General features: G+C 54.1%; 1 protein-coding gene across 3 annotated transcripts; it reads left to right on the top strand.

The window, feature by feature from the left end:
* Positions 1–246: 246 nt before the first annotated feature.
* CCR6 (C-C motif chemokine receptor 6) lies at positions 247–27,395 on the top strand. Of its 3 annotated transcripts, none has more exons than XM_065927726.1 (3): positions 247–400; positions 23,946–24,055; positions 24,154–27,395. In XM_065927726.1, the coding sequence occupies exons 2-3, from the start codon at positions 24,047–24,049 to the stop codon at positions 25,270–25,272; spliced, it is 1,128 nt and encodes a 375-aa protein (XP_065783798.1). In that variant the 5' UTR covers positions 247–400; positions 23,946–24,046; the 3' UTR covers positions 25,273–27,395. The 3 variants fall into 3 exon arrangements, with proteins under 3 accessions (XP_065783798.1, XP_065783796.1, XP_065783797.1); XM_065927724.1 differs by lacking the exon at positions 247–400 and adding an exon at positions 12,471–12,593; XM_065927725.1 differs by lacking the exon at positions 247–400 and adding an exon at positions 12,504–12,802.
* Positions 27,396–27,976: the final 581 nt, after the last annotated feature.

The raw sequence follows: 27,976 nt of genomic DNA, 5'->3' as shown, positions 1-27,976 counted from the left end.
AAGTCACGCTGTCTGGTTTTCCAGGGCAGAGCTCCGAGAAGCAAAAGGTTCCAAGTGGGAAGGTTGCTGCTGAGTGAGACCCGGGAGGAGCGAGGCTGGAGAGAGGACGGGGTGGGAACACCCTAGAACACAGAGGGGCAACTGAGCGTGCTAAACTGGGGCCGCGTAACGCACAGCAGTGAGCCCCGGGCACCTGCGTGACCCCTGCCGAGGAGAACACACATCCGCAGCGCTGACCGCAGAGGGCTTCAGAGGCAGGGCTGGACGCCGGAGACTTTACTAGAAGGAGCGTTTGAGCAAGAATTTCGTAAGTCGGGTCTGAAGTTTTAGAATACTTAGGACTGGAAACGATCGACCTCAGTTGAAGGAGAATTCAGAATTACCTTCCCCCAAGAGCAAGGTGAGTCAGACAGCGTTGTGTTCTTCCATCAGCTGCACTCAGCCTGCGGGGCTCGCGGCGTCAGGCGAGGTCCCAGGGTCTAAGGAGGAGGCCTTAATAGAGCAGACCGATGTCTAGGACGCACAGTCCTTTGTGCTTTTTACAGTCAGCTTTGGGAGCTGAGTGAGGCATTGGAGGCCTGAGAAAGAGACCAGGGAACAAAGAAAAGATGAAGGTGTCTAGGAGGGAGCGGTCTGGGCGGAAGGGAGGAGGGACTTGGAGGAGCAATGCTGAGACGGCGGAGGGCGCAGGCACGCGGGACCAGGGTGGGTCCTGGGCGGGCAGACGCAGCGCAGGGTCGCCCGCCGCCATCGGGGTCCCCCGGGGCGGGGCCAGGCCTCCGCACGGCCCTCCTCAGCTCCTTCTCCTGGACGGAATCACAGGCACTTCCTCCCCGCGCTGTCTCCCCTTCTTCACACCAAGCCCCGGGAATCCTAGGGGTGAAGGGATGACAGGCTGCCTGCACCCTCTGGTCTTGCCTGCCCAGCCGCGCCGGGGCTGTTAGGGGCCGCGGGACCACCCGGGGTCTGCTCGGTCGGGGTCTGGAGAGGTCGTCCAGACACTCAGCCCGCGCGCTTGGAAGCCCCTCTCACCGGCAGAGAAGTCCTGGACCCGAAGGCTGGTCACGGCAGAGGAGGCCGCGGCGGCCGCTGGCCGTCTCAGTGGCCGCTGCTGGGCCAGCCGGGGAGCAGCTGGCTTGCTGTCGCATGTCACAACCTGGCCTTTCTCATTTCTGTAGCAGCTTTATAAGTCAGCCTGGCGGTTCCCGTCAGACAGGCTGAGAAAGGAGCCTTGAATCTGGGTCACTGAGGAGCGCGATGAATCAGTGGTGGCCCCAGACTCTTGGCTCAGCCCCCGCTGCGCCCCAGCGGGCACCTTGAGGTCTTCACGGGCTCGAGGAAGGAGGCTGTCGATTTTACTTGTGGGCTTATCTGACACCACGAATTATTCGCGTGGAGGTCCCCCACACGAAAGGATGTGTGGCTTTCAGGTTTGTTTCTGGCTGGTAAACAGAGGCTTTAGGAAACTGCAGGTCATGGTCCTGTATGTCTAATGAAATGAAAATGCCATGAGGAAGCTTGGCCTCCGTGGCCTTTCTGTCGCTTTGCAGACTCTGTAACACAGGCTTCAGTCGTTTGCACCCCTCCTTCCCCGCTTCTGGCCGGCCGTGGCCTCTGCTCCCCAGCCGTGAGGCGGGGGGCTCGCTGGCCTCGGATGAAGGTCTGCGGGGGCCAGCACCGAGGCCTTTCTTGGCCTTCCTCCTCTGTTTTTCTTTTTTTTTTTTTTAAGAATGGCATGCAAATGTCAGCCATCTTTTTTTTAAAATGTTTTTATTGGCCACCCTGGGTCTTCACTGCGGCTCAGGCTCTCTCTGGCTGTGCGTGAGCGTCTTGCTGCAGGGCCTTCTCATGCCTCGGGGCTCGGGCTCTGGGGAACTCGGTCTTCATTATGCAGCACCCAGCCTTGGGAGCTGTGGCTCTCGGACTTAGTTGCTCTGAATCACGTGGGATCTTCCCGGATCAGGGACGGAACCCGCGTCCCCTGCATTGGCAGGCAGATTCTTTACTGTTGGACCCCCAGGGAAGCCCCCTTTGCCTTCTTGATGTGAAATGGGGTCTTTCTGTCTTCCCCACTCTGTGACCTAATTCTATCGACTCTGATAAAATTAGTCATGCCCTCCCTGAAGAGTTTCAAAGTATGTCTGAGAAAAGCCAGCCCCACTGGAAGGGAGCTTTAACGCTGCTTGGAGCTCTTTCCTTGGTCGTAATAATCTCACATGGGTTTCCCTGTTCTGAACTGGGGGTCATGTGCAACATCTCCTTTCACCATTTCCTGGATCTGATTTGAAGGAAAGCAGCATGTTGACTGCTCAGGAAACCGATGGGAAAAGCTGTGAATACAGGGGCTCTCAGAGCGTGGAGATTATCAGGAGCTATCTAGCAGGTGCAATTTTTCCAGCCGTTTACCTGAACGATACCTGCAACAGTTACTTCCACTAGCCCTTTTCTTGTCCTCAGAGTCCGCTTCCTTGTACAACCATGCCTCTGGTTACTAAGCACGTGGAAAAAGCACAAAGACCCAGAAACAAAATGACTTTTCTTATGTTTCTACTTCCTAAGCCGCCACTGTTAGCATCTCAATGTATTTCTGCCCAGGCTGCTGTGTTCCGGCAAGAATTGCAGCATTGTATCCTTATAGCTTTGTCATGTTCCCATTTTGGCTTAGAAGCTTTGGGAAGAATAAGGCTGCCTCTAGAATGGTGTGCTCAGGGTTAGAACTTTAAAGTTGGGGCCCATATAAAATTTTTGCAAAGAAGTCTCTATTTTCACATGGTCAACTCAAAACATTGAAAACCTTCCTCTCCTCCCCCACTTCAGAGACGCCAGGCATTAGAAAGAAAGTGAATATTGGTTCTAGCAAAGCCGTCTCTAAAGCAGTGGCTGTGGCCGGCATCTGAGACCCTTGCAGGGCGCCAGTGTGTGTGTCTGGGTGACGGGGTCGTGTCCTTCTTGAGGAGCGCCGATGTCAGCAGCCAGGAGGAGAGGATTCCAGATGCTCCGGGGCCCCTGAGGAGCCTGCCTCACCTCCCTGCTCCCCACAGACCCGCCGGCTTCCCTGGAGCCTCGTAGAGCCGACCCCGCAACGCTAACCCTAACCCCACGCCCCCTCCCCGACCCCTCAGCAGCCCCCTCTCCCACCCCATCACTCCTTCCTCCCAGCTCCCGTCTCCCTCCATCACCTCCCAGGACTCTGCTTTTTAGTCGGGGTAGCTCCCTTTCCCTGGGCGTCTCACCCCTCGCCCTCGCCTGCGGAGACCGCCTCCTCCCACCCTATGTCCTCTGGCCCATGGCCTCCCTTTTGGCGCGACTGAGAACAAGGCTGTTCCTTTTCCTCGCCGGTGTCTTCCCCGTGGTCCCCTCCAGGCCTGGGGCAGCCGGCCGTCCCCTCCTTCCCGGTTCGTCCCGGTCCCAGGCCCCTCCTACCCGCTGACCACGCTCTGCGCTAAGCAGGGCCGCGTGCGAAGGCTCCCGCACCCTGGCCTGGGGGCCATTACTGCCATGGCCGTAGACCCAGAGCATTTCAGGAGGGAGTGAGCTTACTAAGAACGAAGAGCAGAGGTGATGAGGGCGCTGTGAGCTCCGTGGGCCGACCTCCAAACAGGCTGGGGAGAGACGCCGGGACCTGGGGACGGGCCAGCTCAAGGGCGAGCTGGTGCTCCTCGTGGGTTGGTAGTCAGCTCGTAGAGCCTCAAGACAAGGAAAAGTCCTGCTGGAAGGGTGGCATTCGGAGGCTGGTGAGGGTGAGTACCAGGCTGGGCGTTTCTGCCTAATTTGGGATCTGAGAGCTGGCTGGTAAGATCAGGGGAGCCTTGGCAACCCTTACAAAGGGCCTCGGGCAGTTCCGGAGGGGACCTAGGTTCTGGGCACCATGTCTGTGGCCTTGGGATAGGACTCTACGATTACTTCCATTAGATCCCGGCCTGCTCGGGACTGCCCTGCGGTTTCGACGTTCTGGGAAACCAGGCTGGTTGGCCGCCCGAATCCTGGCAGCCCACGAGGAGAAGACAGGAGGCCGATGCTGGCAGGAAACCTGGACCCCGTCTCTGAAGGCTGGCTCCCGTCCCCCCGTTGATCCTCCAGGGGCCCTCACCCTCTGCCCTCCTGGGCTGTACCTGAGGGCTGAGCAGAAAAGCCTGCAGTCAGGAAACCAGGGCTCTGGGGGTCAAGATGGGGACCATCTGGGTGGGCGGTCTCTGGCCCCACAGCTGCAGCTGAAATCAGCTGTGGGCCAGGGGTGGGTGGGGGGCTGCAGGGGGGTCTGCTGCCTTCTGGGGTTCAGCCAAGTTCCCCTTGCGCCTGTTGCCCTCTGCAGTGCCTGCCATCTGTTTCTTTGAGTCTTGGTGCGCATTTTTTAGTTTTATTTTCTATTTATTCATTTTTGAATTGGAGTATAGCTGATTTCTAATGTATTAATTTCTGCCGTATAGGAAAGAGACTCGTTTATGTGTACATATATTCTTCTTTAGTTTCTTCTCCACTGTGCTTCATCACAGAGTATTCAGTGTACTTCCCTGCGCTATACAGAAGGACCTAGTTGCTTATCACTGCCAATTAGAAAAAAATTTTCTTTTTCTACATCTGTGGTCTCTGTTTCCTGAGACCACACTCTCTTCTTAGACCCTTGTGATAACGTTTTCACTCAGACATTCATACTGAAAGCTTATCTTCCAAAAGCACTGTCAACACCAGTGATTATAGCAAAGGGCGGTTTTCAGCCCTCAGACTCGCGGCTCTGCAGGGCTCTCTCCAAGTCCGCTCCTCCCGTGCCTGCTGCAGTGACACCGAGCGACCACTGCTTCTGGCCACTGCTTTCCTCCTACTTCAATCTGTCCTTCTGCTTCCTGGCTTCCCTGACGGCCCGGAGGGTAAAGAATCTGCCTGCAGTGCGGCAGACCCGGGTTCCATCCCTGGGTCAGGAAGATCCCCTGGAGGAGGAAACGGCAACGCCACTCCAGTGTTCCTGCCTGGAGAATCCCAAGGGCAGAGGAGCCTGGTGGGCTGCAGCCCACAGGGTCGCAAAGAGTCGGACACGGCTGAGCGACTAACTCTCTCCTGGGCTTCAGTGCAAAGCCCCCGAGCTTCCATCAGCGCCTCTGAGTTCGGCTGTGGCCTCCCGCCCAGAGCTGCCCCTGCTTCGCGTTCTGCGGCTCCTCTGTGGGACGGCAGGGGAGGGGACGTGGGGGGAAGAGGAGCAGGGGGAAAGGGTGGGGGGCTGCTGTTGGGGCTGAACCCGCAGGAAGACAGGCACCGTATGTCTAGTCCGCACCTTCATCCTCCACGAACCTCCTCTTCCCTTTATCAAGGAGGAGACAGACCCCCAGAGACTGGTTTGAAAAATGCCCGTCACGTGGCTGACCCAGATCTGAAGTCAAGACTCTCCAGTGACACGAGACCTCAGCCTCCGCACCTTGGATGACTCTCATTTCCTTCCTCTTCGAGCAGTTTCTGTACCTTCCTCGTAGAGATGTGTCAGAAACCTAGAAGTGAGCCTCCAGGTCTGATCCCCCCACGACTGTTGAGGTGGAAGAGCAGTTATCATTTTCATTCCTTGTTCCTCTCGCTTCTTCCTGGGTCTTCAGAGCATCCTTTCTCTCCCCGTTGACCCCAGACACACACAGACTGCGGGCGTGGCTGTGTGCCCAGGCTCTGGAAGCTCTGAGGTGCGTGCGCTTGAGGAAGCTGCCACTTCTCTGAGTTTCAGTCTGATGGCATCGGTACCCTCTGGCTTCCCGTTAGGATGAAGAGAGCAGGATGAGGGGAACAGCAAGCTGGCTGGCTGTGCCCTCAAGCCTACCAGTGGCTCTTGGCTCTGGGCCACCTCCCTTCTGCACGGCTCCCTGCCAGGGGCCGTTCTGGGAACTGAGCCCCTGTCCCTCCACAGAGAGGAAGTGGGGGAGAGGTCGGGCTGATTCAGTGCGTGGCGATGGTGTGGGCTGTTTTTCTGTCATTATCACTCCAGGGGCAGCTCAGATCACCAGGCATTGGGGGCCAGAGATAGGGAGCCCCGCAGGAGAGCACAAGGGGATTTTCTAAGCTAGTGACCGACAGCGGGCGGAGCAGACGGGTATGCCCCTGGCTGCCCCGGAGGAGGATGCTCAGGGTGGAGACAAGCAGGACATCGATTCCGCAGGCCCAAAACCGCAGCACGTGCCCCGAACAGGAAGGCTGGGCAACCTGGAATCTCGGTCAATTCCAAGACACACGGTGTCAGCACAGCTGCAATTAATTCCCTCCATGAGATGCTCTATGAGATGCCCGAAACGTGGGAGACCTGGGTTCAACCCCTGGGTCAGGAAGATCCCCTGGAGAAGAGAATGGCAACCCACTCCAGCATTCTTGCCTGGAAAATGCCATGGATGGAGGCGTCTGGAGGGCTACAGTCTAGGGCGTCGAAAAGAGTCGGACATGACTGAGCGACTTCACTTTTCACTTCTTCATGAAATGCTGTTTGTTGCAGCGGGAAATTTGCTGGCAGGATTCGGTGAGCAGGGTTTCCCTATTTCTCTGCGGAGGAAGCGACACACCCTGGGGCCCAGCTCCGAGCCGCCCCAGTGAGACCCACTCCTATCAACCTTGCCCGCTTCACCTCGCCAACAGCATCCCTGCTCAGACGTCTTATTTCCCCCACCTCTAGCATCCTGCCAGCAAATTTCCCAGTAGGGACAAAGAGCATCTCATAGAGGCTGGAATTGACTAAGAGTCCAGGTTGCCCAGCCTTCCTGTTGGTATTCGTGGGAAGGATGTTTTTTTGAACAAAGTCAGCTTTTGCTGTGATTTCTGGGTTTGTGACCCACCGCTCTACTTCAGAAGGGGCTTGTCCGCAGGGTGGGAGGACAGCCCGGGTCACTCAGGGCTGCTCGGCCGGCCAGCTCCGGCTGTGGTGGCTCCAAACAGTAGCCCGTCACCCGCTCTGGGCTCTGTGGCCGGGGGCTCCGCGGAGAGGTTCTCTGTGCCTGTCGTGCAGTCACGGTCAGGGCCCGGCGGGGACCCGTCAGGGAGGCTCCGTGGGCTGGCTGTCCCCCGCGGTCCCAGCGGGCTCCGGCCGCCCAGACGCGGCCTCCCCCGGGGCCTAGGCTCCTCAGTGCAGCACGGAGCCTGGGTTCCGAAGGAGGCCTGGCCGGGGGGAGCCGGGGGGCTCCTGAGACCCAGCCTCAGAAGCCCCGGAACATTACGGCTGGGGTAACGATTGACCCAGCAAGCCAGCAAGGGCGCTCCAGACTCCAGGAGAGGGTCAATGTCCCCTCTGAGTGTGTGAGTCACAGTCTCTCTTTCTTTTTTATTCTATTTTATTTTAAATTAATTTATTCATTTTAATTGGAGGCTAGTTACTTTGGCCACCTGATGCGAAGAGCTGACTCACTTGAAAAGACCCTGATGCTGGGAAAGATTGAGGGCAAGAGGAGAAGGGGACGACAGAGGATGAGATGGTTGGATGGCATCACCGACTCAATGGACATGAGTTTGGGTGAACTCTGGGAGTTGGTGATGGACAGGGAGGCCTGGCGTGCTGCAGTCCATGGGGTCACAATGAGTCGGACATGACTGAGCGGCTGAACTGAACTAAATTACTTTACAATATTGTGGTGGTTTTTGCCATACATTGACATCAATCAACCATGGATTTACATGTGTTCCCCATCCTGAACGCCCTCCCATCTCCCTCTCCATCCCATCCCTCCAGGTCATCCCAGTGCACCAGCCCTGAGCGCCCTGCATCGAACCTGGACTGGCGATCTATTTCACATATGGTGATATACATGTTTCAATGCTATTGGCTCAAATTACCCCACCCTCGCCTTCTCCCACAGAGTCCAAAATTCTGTTCTATACATCTGTGTCTCTTATGCTGTCTCACATATAGCGTTATCGTTACCATCTTTCTAAATTCCATATATATGCGTTAATATACTGTATTGGTGTTTTTCTTTCTGACTTCACTCTGTATAATAGGCTCCAGTTTCATCTACCTCATTAGAACTGATTCAAATGCGTTCTTTTTAACGGCTGAGTAATACTCCATGGTGTATATGTACCACAGCTTCCTTATCCATTCATCTGCCGATGGGCATCTAGGTCGCTTCCACGTCCAGGCTATTGTAAACAGCGCGCAATCTCGTTTTAGCAGCAGAGGCACTGACCCGCGCCGTCTCTGAAGACCATCCAGCACACGGAGGGGTCGTCTCGTGAAGCGTAGCTCAGCTGGGTGCGGTTGCCAGGTCCCTGCGTGCCCAGCACTCTGCACACCAAAGCCAGATTGGAGTGCGTCCCTCAGAGACGCTGCAGACCACCCCCTGCTGGGCCCTCACAGCTGCCAGCGAGCGCCAGATTCAGAATCGGTCATATTCATCAGGGAGGCCCAGGGTCCGCTGAGACCCCAGAGTCACCCGCCCTATGGGCCACCTGCCCGTCAGCAGGCACCGGCCACCCGTGTGCCACGCGTCTTTGGAAATCACCCACAAAGTTGAAAATATATGAAACCCTTGTCATCCCTTAGAGGGACACGCAGTTATCCGTGGTGAGGAAGTCCACGTGACTGAAGCACTTTCTTTACAAAACTGTTGCCTAAAATTATTTTACCTTTTATAATGAAAAATGTGCTTGTTCACAGTCCATGCACATTCCCCCAAGTTCCTATTTTTCCCTTTTTTAAGCGTTTTATTTTCTATTGGAGAACAGTTGCCCTGGTGGACGGGTGGTAAAGATTCTGTCCCCAATGTGGGAGTCTTGGGGTCAGTCCCTTAGTCGGGACGATCCTCTGGAAAAGGGAATGCAATCCACTCCAGTATTCTTGCCTGGAGAGTTCCATGGACAGAGGAGCCTGGCAGGCTACAGTCCGTGGGGTCACAGGGAGTCAGCCACGACTGAGTGCCTAAGCAGAGCGTGAGTGGCCTAAACCGAGCAGAGTGGCTCGGTATACATATGTACCTGTGTCTCTTATTTTTCAAATTCGTTTCCCATTCAGGTTGTTACATAATACGGAGCAGAGTTCCCTGTTCTGTACAGTAGGTCCTTGCTGGTTATCTGCGTTAAATATAGCCGTGTGCACAGGGGTTTGTTCATAACCTACGCGCATTTCCCAAGTTCCTCTTTTCCCTTTTAAATTCTCCTTCCTCCTCGGGCGATGAGCTTGTCTTCTCCCTGGGGCTTGCGGGGCTGGGACTCCCTTCTTTCTGGCTCCACAGACTCTGCCCCGGGAGGAGCTGCCTCTCTCCATGGCCGAGGGGTGAGCCCGCCAGTTAGCAGGAGGGTCCCCGGGATTCACCACAGCCTCACCTCAAAGGGTAACGGGCTCCCCTCTCGGCTGTGATGTTAGTTTTCCAAACGGCCCATGGGCTTTGTCCTGGATGAACTGTTCACATTTCGTGGCAGGCTTTCAGACTGGAAACCATTCACAGAAATCGCATGACCTAGGGTGGACCTCTTGCTTTTTATGTCCATCACCACGTCATGCAGATGAGCAGCAGCATCTTATTGAAGTAGTGTTGAGAGCTCACGGGATTTTTAACATGGGAAATTTTTGCTTTTTTAAAGAAAGTGTTTATTTCTCTGGCTGTGCCGTGGCTTCACTGCCTCGTGTGGGGCCTCGCGTTGCGGCTCACAGACTCTAGCTGTGGGGCGGCCCTTAGTACGTGGAATCTCGGCTGCCTGATCAGGGATGGACAGTCCCAACAAGGGGACACTTAGAGGAAACAGATGGGTCTGAGCTTCCCAAGGATGGCGTATAATTTGGATTTTACTTTGAAGCAGAAGGAATCTGGGGGCAGAGGACATGGAGGACCACACAGGGCCCCGAGTCCCATCCAGGAACAGCCTTGGAAGTGGGTGGGAAGGCCACAGTCTGGGCTGGAGCCTGTCAGGGACCAGGGCCAGACCTGCTACAGACTGGCTCCTGCCTGGCACAAAGGAGGCACGCCAGGGGCAGCGGTCCCTCGGGGGGCGCCCCCTCCAGCCCTGGGCTCCCCCGATGGGCAGCCCAGCGCCCGTGTCCTGGAAGGGAAGGCGCTCCAGGCCCCTCGGCCTCCCAACGTCGCCTCACAGCATCGCTTTCGTCGGCGTGCTGAATCCCGCTCGCTGCCCCTTGGGGTCCTCAGCAAAGTCAAGTCTATTTTTCCTGTTTTAGGCAGACTGGGTCTGGGGTGATACTGAGCCACAAACGGGCATACCTTCCCACCATCTCGCTAAATAAGGCTATCGAAGGGGACATCAGAGGGAAGCGGTTGGTTAAAGGGTGTGTGACACCCGCGTCCCCCGATCCGGAGGTGACCTGACTCTTGACCTCAGCCAGGAGCCTGGCGTGGCGGGCAGCCCTTCCAGCAGCCTCTGCCAGCAGGAGCAGGGTCTCAGAGGCGGCGGTGGTGGCAGTGGGGTGAAGAGCAGGGGGGCGATGGAGGGGCGGGAAGGACATGGTCCCCTCCTCTCCTCCGGGCGCCAGTCGTCCAGGTCAGGGACCGCGCGGGATGTCATGGGGAGGGTTCTTTTCAGAGGAGCGGGCAGGACACCCCGTGTGAGTGGGGAGCCTTAAGGTCCAGCAGAGCAAGATGAGTCAGGACCTGGAGAGACTGTCCTTCCAAAGGACTGTCGTGACGGAGGGAAGAGGACTGTTGGGACGGCGGGGTCTTGGGGCCGTGAGATCATCAAGCCTCTCAGTCAGAAGGAGAAAGGCTCTTCTGCAGGTCGGGAGGAGGCAGGGATGAGCAGAAACTGGGCAGGGAAGTAATCTGCGAGGTCGGGGGAGAGGGTCCAGCTCTGCTCCGACAGTTCCCGGGAGGAGCAGAAAGGGGGCTGGGGCCGCGCTGCAGGGCGGTGGAGGCCTGGGAACGAGCTGGGCTCTGGGGTCCACAGCAAGGAGAGCTGACCAATGCTCAGTCAGCACTCAGCCGAGGGCCGGGGGCTGTGCGTGGGCAGCGTGGTTGGCTCAGCATGAGATGGGAGGGGTCAGGCTCGGAAGGAGGGAAGGCGTCGGTCCCCCCGGTCTTGCTTTCTGTTGATCTCGGCTGTAAAACCTTGCAAAGACCTGGGAAGCCAGGAGTGCTGCAGTCCCTGGGGGCGCAAAGAGTTGGACATGACTTAGCAGAACTTTGCTATCAGTCTTTTTATGAAACGATTTCCTGAGACTTGGATCATAACAACACACTACAAGATGGTGAACACTTCTGTGATTCTAGGGTATCTTTTCTTTAAACTTTTTGCTAATTTTTTAAAGCCACTTAAACCGAAAACTGAGCTCCCCCAGGCGCTCATCAATGCTCTTCCTCGCATCCATCCCTACATCCAGCGACAAGGCTTGTCACCTGCCGTCTCCTAATGAGCACGTGTCCTGCTGTTGAGGGTCTTGTGCTTTTTAAGTTGAGAGATAATTCACATTTAACATTGCATTAGTTTCAGGTGCATGACACGATGATCTGATATTTACACATATTGTGAAATGAACGATAAGTCTAGCTAGCATCTGTCACCACACGAGACGTTTTTGATCCCAGAGGAGACAATCCCGTGTGTGTGAATTAGTCGCTCAGTCGTGTCCGATGCTTTGCAACCCCGTGGACTATAGCCCGCCAGGCTCCTCCCATTCTTGCCATGGGATTTCCCAGGCAAGAATACTGGAGTGGGTTGCCATTTCCTTTTCCAGGGGATCGTCCCTACCCAGGAACTGAACCCCCATCTCCCGTGTTGTAGGTGATTCTTCACCACGGAGCCACCTGGGTTTTTATCCTCCCAAAACTCGAGTTTATTGAGCAATTAGTCCACTCCTGGGCTCCTCTGGTGGCTCAGAGGGTGAGTGTCTGCCTGCAACGCGGGAGGCTGAGTTTGATCCCTGGGTCAGGAAGATCCCCTGGAGGAGGAAATGGCAGCCCACTCCAGTCCTCTTGCCTGGAGAATCCCACGGACAGAGGAGCCTGGTGGGCTACAGTCCATGGGGTTGCGAAGAGTCGGACACGACTGAGCGACTTCACTCACTCACTCACTGCCCCACTGCAGGCGCCGTCCTGCCTGCCGGTCTCGAGAGCCGGGCCCGCTGCCCCCGTGACCCTCTGCGGCTGCCCCTCTGTGCAGCTGGGGGACGGGGGCTGTGGAGGGGCAGAAGCTGGCTGTGGTGCACAGCTTTCGGGTGAAGCCGGGGGGGGGGGAGGGGCGGCCCTGGAAGCTACGTCCACCACGCTCTCTGGCCTTTTCTAGACGCTCGTGCGTCTTTCCAGGCTCCCAGAGGTGGCCGGCCCGGAGAGGCCGTGTTTGAGCACAACGTCATTGCCACACCTTGAAAGGCAGCTCAGAGTCGCTCTTGCGGGGGTAACCGCACCCAGGCCCCTCCCTTCTCATCAGCTCTACTGCAGCTCCAGGGGGTCATATGATCGTTTTATAACCTACAGGATATAGATGGTTAACCATCTGTATTTGGACAAATAGGCGTTCCCTTTACATAGGAAGTGGTAATTCAGCAATTTGCTTCTGGTTAATCCTGGTCTCTCACTGCTTTTTTCTTAATGACCATTAGAAAGTGCGCCTGGTGAGAGGTCACAGTGGGGATGCCCGCGCCTGGGGCGTCGTGAGGGCCGTGTACCGCTCCGTGCAGTCCGGACCACGGCCTTTTGGAGGTGAGCCTGCTAAGCCCCTTTCAAAAACGTCTCTTCTTCTCTGATCCCTGTATCTGAAGGATATTAGACATGGACCTGCTTGACTCTTGAGGACTCCAGGACGCTGGCGTGCTGTCTGTGTTTACACTTCATAAAGCATGCTCACTTTCCTTGCACTTTGAGGAATAGCGCCGTGTTTTCAGGAAGCTCGCTTTCCCCCTAAACGTACAGTAAGTGATTGCATTCTAATCGTCTCAAACTAGAGCTTGGGCAGTTTGGTCATTGCCTTATAACGTGATATCCATGGGGCATCGGTCTGGGGAGAAATGCAGTTCTTTACTTAAATAAGGCCACAAAGAGTTTGGAAAGCCAAACCTGAGCTAAAAATGTTTTGGAGGTGACGAGGAAGGTGATTTATGGCAAAGTACGAGTGAGGGTCTTGAATAGTTGGAGGTTGATTGGGAAGGAGCTTGTCAGGCAGTCATTTAAGAGAAATTGATGGGGTGGAAATTTTTATGAGAGTCAGCACAACACAGGAAAAGCTCTGGTAGTGGCTGCTAGCGCCACAGCGACTAGGGAGTCAGCGTCTCGTGACTATAAAAGGAGGCACGGTGGTCTTTAAGACAGTCGGCGCAGATTCCCTCCAAAGCCCACGGAGCTGCAGAAAACAGAGTTTGTAGTGATCAGCCCTGGAAAGAAACCAGTGCCAAGTCTGAATTAGTCACCAGTTCTTGAAATGATTAGAGGTGTAACATTAATTACTGTAAATGAAAAAGAAAAGGTAAAATGAGCTTTTGAAGAAGCAAAAGGAACCAGAAGGAAGAAAAAAATACAAACCTATATTCAACTCACTGGAAAAAACCTTCTGGCTTCTTTCTTAACCACGGGTATGCAAAAGCAGAAGGAAGCCAGCCTAGAGTTTCAGCTCCACTGACATTCGTCTAAAAAAGGGTAAAACACTATGTGCCTGTGAGTCAAATGAATTAAGACAACAGCGACATGGTGTTGAATGCCTGCCTCTATGGTATGTAAGACTCTGATCCCCATATGTGTTAAAATAAAGATATGATTTAAGATCTTGTGGGAACTGTATAGTCCTTCAGTAAGACCTGCTGGAGTCAAGGTGAGTTAGAACGAACCGCAGTCTTCCCATTTGTGAAGTGGGTATGCCGTTGTTTAGTCTCTGAGTCACGTCTGACTCTTTGCGACCCCGTGGACTGTAGCCTTCCAGGCTCCTCTGTCCATGGGATTCTCCAGGCAAGCATACTGGAGTGGGTTACCGTTCCCTTCTCCAGGGCATCTTCCCTGTGCAGAGAGTGAACCTGTGGCTCCCACATTGGCAGGCGGGTTCTTTACCACTGAGCCACGAGGAAAACCTGTAAAGTGGTTGTAAGTCGTCTGAAGGGGTGCTGAGGGACTGAGCAAGGTAATAGGCATAAAGCGGTGATCCCAAAGCCCCTGTGCAACTAGGGCTTGGGGCATGCACACCCACCCCCAACACTCAGCACACACACACATGCATGTACACAATTTAACATCCACACATGCGTGCACATTTACATACCCACATGTATGCGCATGCGTGTGTATATGCACCATGTACACACGTGTACACACACGCATTCCTTTTGTTCTCATTCTTTGTCTTGGGGGCCATCACTATTTACGAAAATAAGCACAGATTGAAAACCTTCTGCTTTAACTTTAGCAAACTGTTAAACTTGTTTAATTTGTTTAAATCAGAACTTTAAGTTTTCCTTGCTGATAATACTTTGATAAATGTTGTTAATGTTTCTGCATATTTAATTTTCATGGGTAGAGTCTGCCCTTGGCCAGAGGGGCCAAAGGCTGAGGGTGGCCTGCTGCCCACCCCTTCTGCTTTTCCAGCCCCCTCCCCTCCCCCTCCCCTCCCCCTCCCCTCTCATCTCCCTGCCCCTCCCCTCCCCCCTCCCCTCCCCCCTCCTCTCTCATCTCCCTCCCCCTCCCCTCCCCCCTCCCCTCTCATTTCCCTGCCCCTCCCCTCCCCCTACTCCCCTCCCCTCTCATCTCCCTACCCCTCCCCTCTCCTCCCCTCCCCTCCCCTCCCCTCCCCTCCCCTCCCTTCTCCTCTCCAGTATCCTTCTTCCCTTTGCCCCCACCCGCATCTGGCCCAGGGGAGAGCAGACCAGTAATCCGCCTCCCTGCGAGCCCATCCTGGTCACCCGGTCCCAGCGCAGACGCTGCCTGCTGAGGACCTGAGCTGTTCCCCGTCCTTGTCCCCTGCCTGTGACCAGGAGGCTTCCGAAGCCCTCAGAGTCCCGAGAAGAGGCCTCTGTGCAATGGAGGCCTGGGGGGCAGGGGGCGGCCTCTGGTGGGCTTGAGAGCAGCTGGGCAGGGGGAAGGACCACGGCCCTCTGCACAGCCGTTCTGATCTGAGGACACACATGTACAGTGAGCTGTTCTTTGCATTCTTGAGCGAGGTAGTCAATTAGCTGTTAGTTTCCGAGGTACCTTCTTTAGTACACGGTACCTAATGCCAGTGGTCCAAGGCAGCCACGTCGCTTAACTGTGATGAAATGTAAAGTAGCATTGTGAACACCGTGTTAAAGAAGTTGGTCTCATTTAGCAGCACTGAGGTTTTCTCGAGTCTTTGCGGTGTGACAACTGAGGGCAGAGGCCTGCTTCCCGAGGCTCCTTCAGTCTGGGGTTCTGGCACGTCTACTTTTCATTTATGGCCTCAAAGCTTCAGTGCACAACTCATGCATAGGTTCAGCTTATCACCGCGTGCCTCTGCCAAAGAATGAGAAGCCGTTCGATGGCCTGACTTGGGTTCTGTGTGTCCGCGATGAGAGGCGACTCCACTGGGGCTGGTGCAGGGGTTCGCCTTCCCCTTCCTGCACTTTCTGAGGACGCGTCTACTCCTGGCCACAGCCTGGCGTGGAGACCAGCTGGTACCGGAGGGGACGTTCCAGAAGGAGGAGGCAGGAGGTGGCAGCTCCCAAAACTGACCCCGAAGCATCTCTCCTGGGCCCGTCCTCGTCCCTGCTTTCTTTGCAGCCAGAACATCTCCCAGGGACTCACTGATCTAAGCTCACTGATTTACAAGCTGATCTAAACTCCAGCGACACAGCTGTTAGAGGCTGGACTCCCTGACGAAGCCACGACGCTCACACAAACGTGCGTTAGGGTCCCCGGAGGCGCTGTGAAGGGGGGTGAGCGGTCGCGGCCGCCCTGAGCAGGCTCTTGAGCTCATCTAATGCCCAACTGCAGATGGCTCAAAAGACAGGCGTGCGTGGGCTCCTGCCGTGGCCAGGACATGTGAAAACACCGTGCTCCGGGCACCCGCGTCTTTACCCGCTCACTGCCCGGCGGGAAGCTGCCTTTCCCCCACCCCACACCCTCGCGTGGACGGGGCTCCAGCAGCCCCAGCTCCAGGCTTCCTGGTGGTGAAACATTCAGGGCACTCGGGGGTGTCTGCCTCAGAGCTCCTCACTCAGACCCTCTGCTTGGAAAGGCACCTCCCGAGGTTCCAGCCCGTCCTGCCCCCACGGCCCCCAGCTGGAGAGGAGAGGGGCACCCGCTCTCACCCCTTCCTCTCCAAAGAGCACTCCAGCAGAGACTCCGATTCTGCAGGTCTGACCCGGCTCCCACCCGCCTCATGCTCCGTAAGCAGTGACCACTGCGCCTGACCTGGGCTTTGCTGGCCCCCAAGGCAGCTGGTGCCAAGCTTGCCAAATCATTCAAATAGTCTTCCTGATGTTTGGTCAGTTCTTTGGAAACCATCTCTACTCATTGGCTGCCTTCTTGCCCTTTGCAGGGAGGTGTAAACCTAGACCCTCTCTAAAGGCCACCTTGCAGGTGGTCAGTGATATCACCCCTCCCTGGCCCCCATCCTTGCAGAGGAGCACCCCACTCTGACGCATGGGGTCTCTTCACCATCACCGCTGCTTGGCTTCCCTTGCTTCCGGCCGGCCATGTTTCCCACGGCACAACTCTAAATTCCTCTGTAAGTTTGACCGCTGTAGACTTGACGACACTATCGCGCACCTCTTTTCAAACCTTCCAACGACTTGGCCTAAGAATTGAACATCAGTTACTTTTAACATGTATTGAGCATTATTTCACTTTCCTATTGTGGTCATGCCAAATTTCCTCATGTCTGTTTTATTCTCTGTTCATTAAAGAAGGTACAGAAATGTCTCCTTTTAAAAATCTTAATGTTTTTACCAATTTTCATAAGAATAACAGAAAGTGCTTCTGTTAGAAAGAACAGAATCCCTCTCCAAAAAGCTGACTGTTGCTGCTCAAGATCTGAGGTAATTTACCTGAGGGGAAAGAAAGGCTCTTTGCCCGATGTGGTGACGCTGGCCCAATCTGTCACCCACATGATTCCTTTGCAGAGATGACATGATTTCTGTGATGAGAACGGTGGTCTGAGGCAGGCTGGATCATTTCCAGCTATTGCTCATGCCCAGTACACACGAGGACCCGAAAGCCATGTCTTCAAGAACACTGAGCTTCACCACAAGAGCGATGCATCCGTCATCATCCACATTTGAATAACGCTTATTCCCAACAGGTGTACAACACTATCCCTGAAAAATATGGAATTTACAGATGTGGGTTATTCTGGTGTATTTTGCCATTTTAATTAGGGGAATAAAAGAGTCAATCGAAGGAAATTAAAATAATGTCTCAAGGTTTCCCAGATGGTGCAGGGGTCACGAATCCCCTCTGCCAATGCAGGAGATGCAGGTTCCATCCCTGGGTTGGGAAGATCCCCTGGAGGAGAGCATAGCAACCCAGTCCCGTATTCTTGCCTGGAGAATCCCATGGACGGAGGAGCCTGGTGGGCTGCAGTCCATGGGGTCACAAAGAGTTGGACCCGACTGAGCAGCTGAGCGTGCACTTCACTCACTCTCAGGAATAGACATAATTCTGGCCCAGCTTCTAAGGTCTCTTCTGGGAGTGTCCCCGAGAGTGGCCTGAAGGTCTGGCCCAGATCCTCTACCGACACCCACGACAAAGCCGCTCCCGACCCGGGCCTTCTCTTCGCTGAGAGGAAAGCCCTTCTTGCCCTGCCCACCCCGCTATTACCGCTGGTGCTGCCGTTTCGTAACGATTTGCTCACCTGATAACTTCTTGAAGCTGGAGCTTACGTTCTATGCAATCTTTGCATGCTCAGCGTCAGTAGACATTTCACAATCATTGATTGAACTGACTGTTATCATTGTTAATAATAACAGATAGATAGCATCATTATCTATCACAGTGGAGTTAAAAAGTAGTTTCCCTAAGTGGGGGTCCGGCTGGGCCCAGTGCACTGGGGCCTCCCTGGCCGCATTTCAGCTGGGCTGCCCACCTTATCTGCATACGGGGTGAGGAACTGACCCCGCCCCACCCAGGGCGCCCCACCCAGGGCCCGTGTGGACGCCCCGGGTCTGGCCTCCCCCTGGGCCCCCGGTCCCTGCATGGCCCCCGCAGCACGGGGTCTCCACTCCTGCTCCGCCTCAGCCCCCTCCCCGAGCGCCTGTACCCCCACCCACCTCACCCTGTCCCTCTTCCTCCTTCTGGGGTCGTCTCTAGTCCTTCCTCCCCACAGACCTCCCACAGCCCGCTCTGTCCTCAGTGGGGACCTGTCGCCAGCATCAGTGCGTTTATGTGGAACCGTGAGCAGCTGTTTTATTAGCCGCCTGAGCCATAACTGAGAGCAGTAAATGCCCCCCGCCTGAAAGCCAGTCTTCATTGGCTTTGCCAGCGCCATCATCCTGACGGGTCACGTCTCGGGCACCTCAGAAAGGCCCGCGGGCCATCCCGGCCAGCCCCTTCTCCCCGTTCCCCACCCACGGCCATCACCGACTGGGCTTCCACCGCCGTCGTTTGGCCTTTTCTAGAATTCCGTATAAGTGCAACAACGCAGAACCTGGGCATACACGTTTAAGTTCTTCACCTAGAAAAACGCCCTGGCGCCCCGGGCGTGTGGAGTGGGCCTCAGAGCCCCTGGCCGCCCGTGGACTGGGCCCAGTGTGTGTCTGGGGCGCCATTTACATATCTGCCTGCCCCCCGACGGGCACCGGGGCTCCTTCCAGCCTGGGCCGTGAACAGCCTGTGACTGCACGCCTTTCATTTTCACTCTCTCGGGGGAACGCAGGGGTCCCTCGCGGTTCGAGTGGTGAGTGTGTGTGTGTGTGTGTGGGACCAGAGAGGCCTGGCCCTGTTTTCTCAGAGCGGGCCTCGGCTTCACGGCCCCGCCGCTTGCGTGGGACGCCCGTGGCTGTCTCTTCCACAGTTGCCCTTTTGATTTCAGCCAGTCTGGTGAGTGTGAAATGACTTCTCACTGCAGATTTAATTTGCATTTTCCTAGTAATTAAGGACATGGTGTGCCTTTTCTCATGCTTTTTTGCCATCCATGTGTTTTCTTCGGGGAATCGACTTAAAATCTTTCGCCTGATTCTTCTTGAGTTGTCATTGAGTTGTAAGTGTTTGAAGATGCTGGCTACAGTGATGAGATATAAATTTACATTCCCCCCCCCCCCATTCGGTGGTCTTTTTCATTTTCTGAAGTCTTTCAAAGAGCAGAAGTCTTAAATTCTGATGAGTTACAGTTTATATCAATTCTCTAACAGTCCATGCCTTGAGCAATCCATATAAGAGAGCGCCTTCATTCCCAAGGGCATGACAATTTCTGCTGTTTTCTTCTAGGTGTTTTGTGCTTTTAGCTCTCACATACAGATCTATAACCTATGCTGCTTTTTAATTTATTTTTTGCCTCAGGTATGAGATAAGGGGTACAGATCAACTTTCATACAAGAACAGCCAGCCGTGCTGGTTCTGTATGTTGGACAGACTGTTGTTCCTACTGAATTACTCTGGTCCTTTAGTTAAAACTCAGCCTCTCTTCTGTTCCACTGCTTCATGGGTCTATTCTCTTATCACACCCACTGTCATGACTACTCTAACTTCGTAGCAAGTCTGGAGATCAGGTATTGTAAGTCCTACAGGTTTGTTCTCTCTTTCAAAGTTGCTTAGGCTATTTTAAATCCCTTGAGTTTCTTAACCATTTTAAATTTACCTTGTCCATTTCTACAAACACCCCTGCCACTGTTTTCCCTTGGGTTTGTTTGTCTCTGTAGATCAATTTGGAGTGAACTGACATTTTAACAATAGCGAACTGTTTGATTTAAATATATATCTCCATTAATTTAGATTATTCAATTTCTCTCCACGTTGTTTTATAGTTTCCAGGGTATGGATAAGGGGGGAATGTATCCATAAATATTTGATTTTTTTGCTTTCTGATGCTATGATAATTTGTTTTTCAGTTTCAATTTCTAAATGTTGCTGGGATATAGAATCATAATTGCTTTGTGCGTGTCAACAGAGTTCAGTCTGATGTTAATCCCCATTGGTATATTTTTTTTTTCCTGCTGCATCTGAGAGGCATTATAGATCTAGTTCTCTGACCAGGGATCGAACCTGAGCACCCTGCAGTGGGAGCACAGAGCCATAACCCCTGGACCAGCAGGGAGGTCACCCAGCCTGTATAATCTTGTTCTACACATTGTGATCTTCAGGATCTTTCTTTAGTCTCTTTATGTCTTTCACGGCGCTCCTCATCATGTCTATGCTTTCCTCTGCCTTCCTGACCATGTGCAGTCTGTTTATAGTGCGTGCGTGCTAAGAGGCTTCAGTCATGTCCGACTCTTTGTGACCCTGTGAACCGTAGCCCGCCAGGCTCCTCTGTCCACAGGATTCTCCAGGCAAGAACACGGGAGCGGGTTGCCATGCCCTCCTCCAGGGGATCTTCCTGACCCAGGGATGGAACTCATGTCCCTGACGTCTCCTGCTTTGGGAGGCGGGTTCTTTAGGACTAGTGCCACCTGGGAAGCCCATTGCATTTACCCCAGGATCAGACCGTGGGGTCGCAAAGAGTCAGACACGACTGAGTGACTAACACAGACAGATAGTGTGTTTGTAGTAGCTGCCGGAGCATCTTTCTCTGCTAATTCCATCATCTCTGCCATTTTTCTGTTTCTTTGTGTAGATCACGAGTCACTTTCCTGTCATTTTGAAGGTTTGCGCCTTAGTCAGTTTGAGTTGTGATAACAAATTACTGCAAACCGACTGGCTTCAACAACAAACGTCTTACTTCTCACAGTTCTAGCGGTTGGGAAGTCCAAGGTCAGGGCCCCAGCGGATCCAGGTCTGATGAAAGCCTGCTTCCTGGTTTGCATATTCTCACGGCGTCCGCGCAGGATGGCGAGGGGAGAGGAAGTGGGCTCTCATAGGCGTCTCTTCTTACGAGGGCCCTGATCCCCTGGGGACGGGGGCGGGCTCTCATCTCCTCACACGGTCACCCTGGGGACTCAGCTTCAGTGTGTGAACCGTGAGGAGCTGCAAGCATTCAACCTACAGCGGTCTAGACATTTTGTTGGGCACCTGACATGAATTTCACATGTTGAAGGTCGAACTTTGTCATATATCTTTAATTTGGGGATTCATTCATTCTGAAGGTAGCCGTATTATTGGAGTCAGATGGCTCATCTGTGACTGTCTCTCAGGCTCTGTCCTGGCGGGTCTGGGGAGGCATTTAGGTCGGCTTATCTTAACCCTGTTACTCCTGAGACGGTTCCCTTCTGAGGATGCTCTCAGGGCCCCGGGACTCGGAAGGTCGTGATTGCTGCTAATGCCGAACACCAGCCTCTGTTCACTGGTGCTGAACAAAAATGCAGAGACAGAGTTTTGGGTGAAGCAGAAAGGAGCAGTTCTGACTGCTCCGCCAGGCAAAGGGGGCCCCGGGGCTGGGACCCTCCAGCTGGTGCCCTCCCTTAAGAGAGGAGGAAAGCGTCTCACAGTCCAGGGAAACCGGGCCGCAGACTAGGGTGCCGGTGTGCGATCTCCTTCACCTCAGGAAAGCTTCAGAACCATCCCAGCTGGCGTCCAGCCGCCAGAGGCTGCGGTGGTCCTAGAGGCCGTCACTCTCTGAGCTTCTTTCTGGAACGGAGGATGCCCCGAAGGAAAGGGCCGTGAAGGAGTGTTTTCCCGAAGAAGTAAACAACGGGGGCAGAGTATAGTTCTCACTGGAAAATAATCACTTTCAAAGTGCAGTTCAACAAGGACAGGGGAAAAAAAGTCTGTGAACGAGAGTGTTGGGCTGGGATAAACGCGGAAGGTTTCATTCGGTGGGGCCGTCAGCTGTCTGTCGCAGCCCCGCCCTGCCCTCGGGAGGCCTGGCTCCAGCCTGCGGGGCCCCTGCGGGCGGCCCCGCACCCCTTCTGGGGGCTCTCCCCTGGCTGGGCGCCCCGTGCTCTCAGGACGGCTCTGCAGGCCCCTGTCTGTCTGTGCCGGGGCCCCTCTCTCATCCGCCCACCTCCCTGAATTTGGGCCTGTCTCCTCAGTGCCAGGAGGAGCCCGTTCTCTGGACTGTGCTCCTGCTCTGCACATGGGAACGGCTCCCAGTGAGAACCAGGGGGCTTCGCAGAGCTCAGACCACTGCCCGCCTCACCGTCCTCCTGGCAGGGAACACAGTCCCCATCCGTCACCCAGCATCTGAAAACTGTGATTTGATGCATTTTGTGAGTGTTTTTGGTTGCTTGATGCAGTAGGGTGCGCGTGGTCTCTGCTAATCCCTCGTGGCCGGAAGCACAAATCTTGAGGTCATGTTTCGTCTGATATGTTTAATCTGGTGATCTGATGGCTGCTTATCTCCTCATTTGCTTCTGCAACACGGGAGCTCTGATTGAGCATCTTCTGCAGGCAGTTGTAGAAGTGCAGAGGGGAGCTGAGCATTCCTGCATCCTCGCGTCCAGAGCGGGGAGCAGGCAGTGCAGAGGCTCGGGCTCCGGGCAGCAGAGAAGGAGGGGGTTGAGGCCATCTGTGTGTGGTCAGGAAGCCACAGTGGGAGAGACACGTGATGCAGGAAGCATGTGCAGGAAGCCCTCCAGGGTGACCTCTGCGTACACAGGACCCCTCCCCCCGTATCAGTGTGGCCTCCATAGCTGAAGACGGGCCAGGCACAGCCGGATGGGCTCGGGGCGGGGTCCTCCTTCTCCACCTGAGCCTCCAAGGCTGGCCTTTCTGTTCTTCCTGGGCTCCTGGGCTGCCGGTGCGGGGGAGTTGCAGGAGAAGAGGGAACGCACGTTTCACGTGAGCCTCAGACGTCCAGGGTTTCATCCGTGGCTGGAAAACAAAGCAGAACGAGGCACCACACCAGGTAAAGACGGATGAGGGCGTGTGGGAAGAGCAGCGAATCCTTCTTTCCCCCCTGCCTGTTTGTTTCAAAGTGATGGACTTCACAGGCCTTCCTGCAAGGCCCCGCTCCAGCCTGCACCCCCTCCCGGTGAGTTCCTTGAGCCTGGAGCCCTGCAGCTCCCCTCTTGGCGTCCCCAGCACATCCTCAGCGCCACCGCGGTTGTTAGGCAGCGGTCAAGCCAACCCAGCCAGCCTGGGGTTTCAGAAACACGCAGGGCTCCGCATTCCTTTTCAGCCCGAGTGGTCGCCTGCCAGGGACTGGTTCTGCAGGGACCCAGGGCCGTGTGGTCACAGAGCCTTCCCTGACCACGCCGGCCTGAGCCTCCCTCCCTGAAGCCTGGTTTCTGAAGGTTAGGGGGTGTTGGCTCCAGCAGATCAGCGGTTGCCAGCGAGACTGTGTTTTGGACACATCTGTGGCTCCTGAGTCCCTTCCGTTGTGTCTGACTCTTTGTGACCCTAGGGACCATAGCCTGTCCGTCTCCTCTGTCCATGGGGCTCTCCAGGCAAGAAGGCTGGAGTGGGTTGCCACGCCCTGCTTCAGGGGACCTTCCTGACCCAGGGATCGAACCCAGGTCTCTTCTGTCTCCTGCATTGGCAGGCGGGTTCTTTACCACTAGTGCTGCCTGGGAAGCCATGCAGTCTTTAAAATTATATATAATATCTTCAAGCGAGGACTATAAAGTCTAAGTATCCTAGCAACATCTACACTTCTACAGGTTTTGTTCAGCGGCATCTTGTTGAATGTAATTAAACGGAATTCTTCAAGAATATTTTACTGCAGGTTGAACCTGTGGTTTGGCTGGTATCACCCGTTTTTACACTCCAGATCGGGGATCGGCTATCACAGCCCATGGCTGGCGGCTGGCCTGCCATTTGTTCACATAGCTGTCTGAAGTTGCTTTCAGGCTCCACCAGCAGACCTGAGTAGTGATGTCAGAGACTACATGACCTAGAGATTCTAGAATATTTACTGTCTGGCCTTCCGTGGACAGCGGTTACTGACACCAGCTCTAAATGAGTATTTCTGTATAAAATAGCATGCTGTGCACCCTTGTGTTGAAATGGGAAGAATTCTGTTTCCTTAACTCTTTGGCTCTCCGAGAATACACAACTGTACTACATTCTGCTTTCCTTCCTCCTTAGATTCACGTCTCTCCTGTTCTCTCCACTGTGAGCCAAAGGAGGTGAAAAGTCCGCTGCCTTCTGTTCCAGGCCCGGCCTTTCTGCCCAGATCGAGCACCAGGATGAGAGGGGTGAGCATCCTTGTTATTTTGGCTGGGAGGATAATATCCATCAATTTGACTCCGAGAAAATTACACTGCAGCTGACTCTGTCTTTGTTCACTTTCTAGGAACCGATGAATTCCACCAACATCTACGATTCAAATGAGGACTACTTTGGATTAGCTAACAGCTCGGATTACTTACTGGATGATGACAGCTTTCTCTGCTCCCTGCAGGAGGTCAGGAGTTTCTCCGGGCTCTTCGTGCCGGTAGCTTACTCCTTGATATGCGTCTGTGGCCTCCTGGGCAATATTCTGGTGGTTGTCACCTTTGCCTTTTATAAGAAAGCCAAATCTATGACGGACGTTTATCTCTTGAACATGGCCGTGGCGGACATACTCTTTGTCCTCACCCTCCCCTTCTGGGCTGTCAACCACGCCACCGGTGAGTGGATTTTCAGCAACACCATGTGCAAACTGACCCGGGGCATCTACGCCGTCAACTTCAACTGCGGCATGCTGCTGCTGGCCTGCATCAGCCTGGACCGCTACATCGCTATCGTACAGGCCACCAAGTCGTTCCGGCTCCGCTCCAGAGCCTTGGCGCACCACAAGCTGATCTGCTTGGCGGTGTGGGTGGTGTCCATCCTCATCTCCAGCTCGACCTTCACGTTCAACCAGAAATACAAGCTGCAGGGCGGCGAGGTGTGTGAGCCCCGGTACCACACCGTGGCCGAGCCCATCCGCTGGAAGCTGCTGATGCTGGGGCTGCAGCTCCTCTTCGGCTTCTTCGTCCCACTGGTGTTCATGATCTTCTGCTACGCGTTCATCGTCAAGACCCTAGTCCAGGCGCAGAACTCAAAAAGGCACAGGGCCATCCGCGTCATCATCGCGGTGGTCCTCGTGTTCCTGGCCTGCCAGATCCCGCACAACATGGCCCTCCTGGTGACCGCCGTCAACCTGGGCCGGACGGGCCGCTCGTGCAGCGGTGAAAAGCTCCTGGGCTATGCCAAGAACGTCACCGAGGTGCTGGCCTTCCTGCACTGCTGCCTCAACCCCGTGCTCTACGCCTTCATCGGCCAGAAGTTCCGGAGCTACTTTCTGAAGATCATGAAGGACCTGTGGTGCGTGAGGCGGAAGCAGAAGGCGCCGGGCTTCTCCTGCTCCCGGCTGCATTCGGACACCTTCACCTCCCGGCAGAACAGCGAGACCGCGGACAACGACAACCCATCCTCCTTCACCATGTGACGCCCCCAGGCTCGGCGCAGACAGGCTGGAAACGCACGGGGCCCGTGGAAACGAAGCAAAAGCTAGTGGGGTCGCTCCTGCAGGATCAGGGCCGCGGGTGCTCCGGGTGCCGGGGGGTTCCCACAGGGAGCACCCCCAGGTCACCTGGCTGGGGATGCCCTGCACCCCTGTCCCTGACGGCTGGCATTCCACAAAGCAGGCTTTGGGAAGCGCTGGATGAAAGTGAACTGCTTACAAGCGGGAACACTTTCAGGAATGTTCGCAAGGAAGCCTTCAACCGCAATTTCTGGTCATTGCAAAACATCCCACGACTTAAAAAGAAAACGAAACAGGAACAACCATTAAAAGCCCTCACATAACTCATTTAGGCAAAAGATTAAACATTTTTCCATCCCCATGGATACTGTTGGTCATCAGAGCAGCAAAATGGGCCGGCTTGAGCTTTTTCTCATTTCCTTGTGACGCACTCAACTTGCATGAGATTGTAAAAGGGCAGAAGAAAAAACAAGCTCAGAGGCCGAAGAGGTGGCTGCATAAGTGCTGGTGATGCCGGGCCCCAGGGGTCAGGCAGCTGCGGGCGTCACGGGACACCAGGAAGTACAGTGCGCTGTATTTCTCTCCACGATGGCAATTCTCTAAAAATCAGTTAGATGAAGGTGCTTAATAAATACTTGTTTAACAAAACATAATCAAATTGGGGCTTCTAGTACAGGTAAGAGTGCAAGTTGCTCAGTCGTGTCCGACTCTTTGTGACCCCATGGACTATGCAGTCCATGGAACTCTCCAGGCCAGAATACTGGAGTGGGTAGCCTTTCCCTTCTCCAGGGGATCTTCCCGACCCAGGGATCAAACTGGGGTCTCCTGCATTGCAGGCGGATTCTTTACCACCTGAGCTACCAGGCAAACTCCAATTTGAGTTAGTTGTTTAAATTTTTTTAAAAATTAGTTTAAAAAAATTAAATTGTTTAGAATACTTTAAAAAAAAAAAGGAAACTACTGAGACAATAATGAAAGGGGTTTTGTTCCTTTCCATTGCGGTGTTAGAGAGTGTGGAGTCTGGTCGTGACGAGCTTCAAATTAGCTGGCAGAGAGCTAGGGTCATGTAGGTTTCTGCGGCTGTAAAGTGTTACCTGAAGTCTGAAGCTAACTGCAAAATCAGATTTTAGCAACTCTCTTTGACTTCACAGAAAGTTCATAGGACTCAAATTTTGAAAGTGTTTTAATATTTTGGCCACCTGATGCAAAGAGCCGACTCATTGGAAAAGACCCTGATGCTGGGAAACACTGAAGGCAGGAGGAGAAGGGGATGACAGAGGATGAGATGGTTGGATGGTGTCACCGACTCGATGGGCATGAGTTTGAGCAAGCTCTGGGAGTTGGTGATGGACAGGGAGGCCTGGCGTGCTGCAGTCCGTGGGGTCACAAAGAGTCGGACACGACCCAGCGACTGAACACCACCACCGCCAACAAAGTGGGAAAGTATCAACATATCTTAAGGAAACACAAATGCGGGAATCTGTGGTGGTCCAGTGGTTAGCGCTGTTTTCACTGCTGAGAACCTTGGTTTGATCCCTGATAGGGGAACCAAGATTCCCCAAGCTGCATGGCCAAAAATAAACAACCTCCCTGCCCCACCCCCACAAATGTGTATTAGAAAGGTCCTGACATGAACTGCAAAGATACTGACATGGTTAATGCTGACCAGCATGTTATTTGAAACTTTCTCCTGTTCTTGCAAGTCTCAGCTGTGTCTCTATATGCCATTCAATGGGATTTCTTAAGATCCAAAGTCTGTATTTTCAAAACATGGTTTTCACTTCGCAAAATAAAACTGTTCTGTGGGTGAAGCAGGAATCGTCTTCCAGTCCCAGGGTTCTGACGGGAGACCCAGGTGTTCAGCAGTCCCATGTCTTTCATATCTGTTAGCATGTGACTCTAGAAATCAAAGCAGAGGAGGTGTCACTCAGATGCTTCTTTCAGTCTGACCAGAGCCCTGATGAGATCTGGGGAAGTGTGTTTCTAAACCCACACAGAAGCTTCGCACAGCCCCTCCGCACCCGGCCCCAGAGGGGTGAAGCCTGCCTCTTAATGCAATAACTCTTCTCAGATTTCAGCCATAATGAATAAAGACGTTTTGCAAACTTGCTATGTACTTTGTTTCATTAAACAAATGGGATCCTTTTCTTGCTGCCTTGGGCATCAGAACAGGTGTATCAACAACCATTTGGTGCTCAGAGGCGGATACTCCCGGTCGACCCGGGACTCCCATGTCTCTGCTCTACATTAAATAACCCCAGACTGGACTTTATGGCACCTGGGCCTTTTCTCCTGTTTCTCGTGTCTTCGCTCACAGTGAGGTCTTTTCGCCTTTCCTCCGAATCTCTGCAGACATTGTTCCGTCGTGTTTGGGGATCAGCTGCCTGTACTTGGAGGCACAGCGGGTTCGTGCCTGCCAGGCTGTTGGTAATAAATTAATCACATGCACATGCCTAGTTTCTTGCATAGGCATATGTATGTGTTTTTAATATACACTGACCAGAAGATGATTTTTGTTGGTTTTTGCTACAAAGTAAATGAGATGGTCTTGAGCAATTACTTCTGGATAATTGAGATTTACTTATATATATATATATGTATGTATATGCATATATGATATGTCAGCAAAGGTGAAAATGCAGGCACTGAAGCATTGTCTTCCAAATTG

The sequence above is a fragment of the Muntiacus reevesi genome, chromosome 3, assembly GCF_963930625.1.
Source record: "Muntiacus reevesi chromosome 3, mMunRee1.1, whole genome shotgun sequence".
Taxonomy (NCBI): domain Eukaryota; kingdom Metazoa; phylum Chordata; class Mammalia; order Artiodactyla; family Cervidae; genus Muntiacus; species Muntiacus reevesi.
The sequence above is the reverse complement of the archived record's forward strand: the minus strand, read 5'-3'. Positions and strand labels throughout refer to the sequence as shown.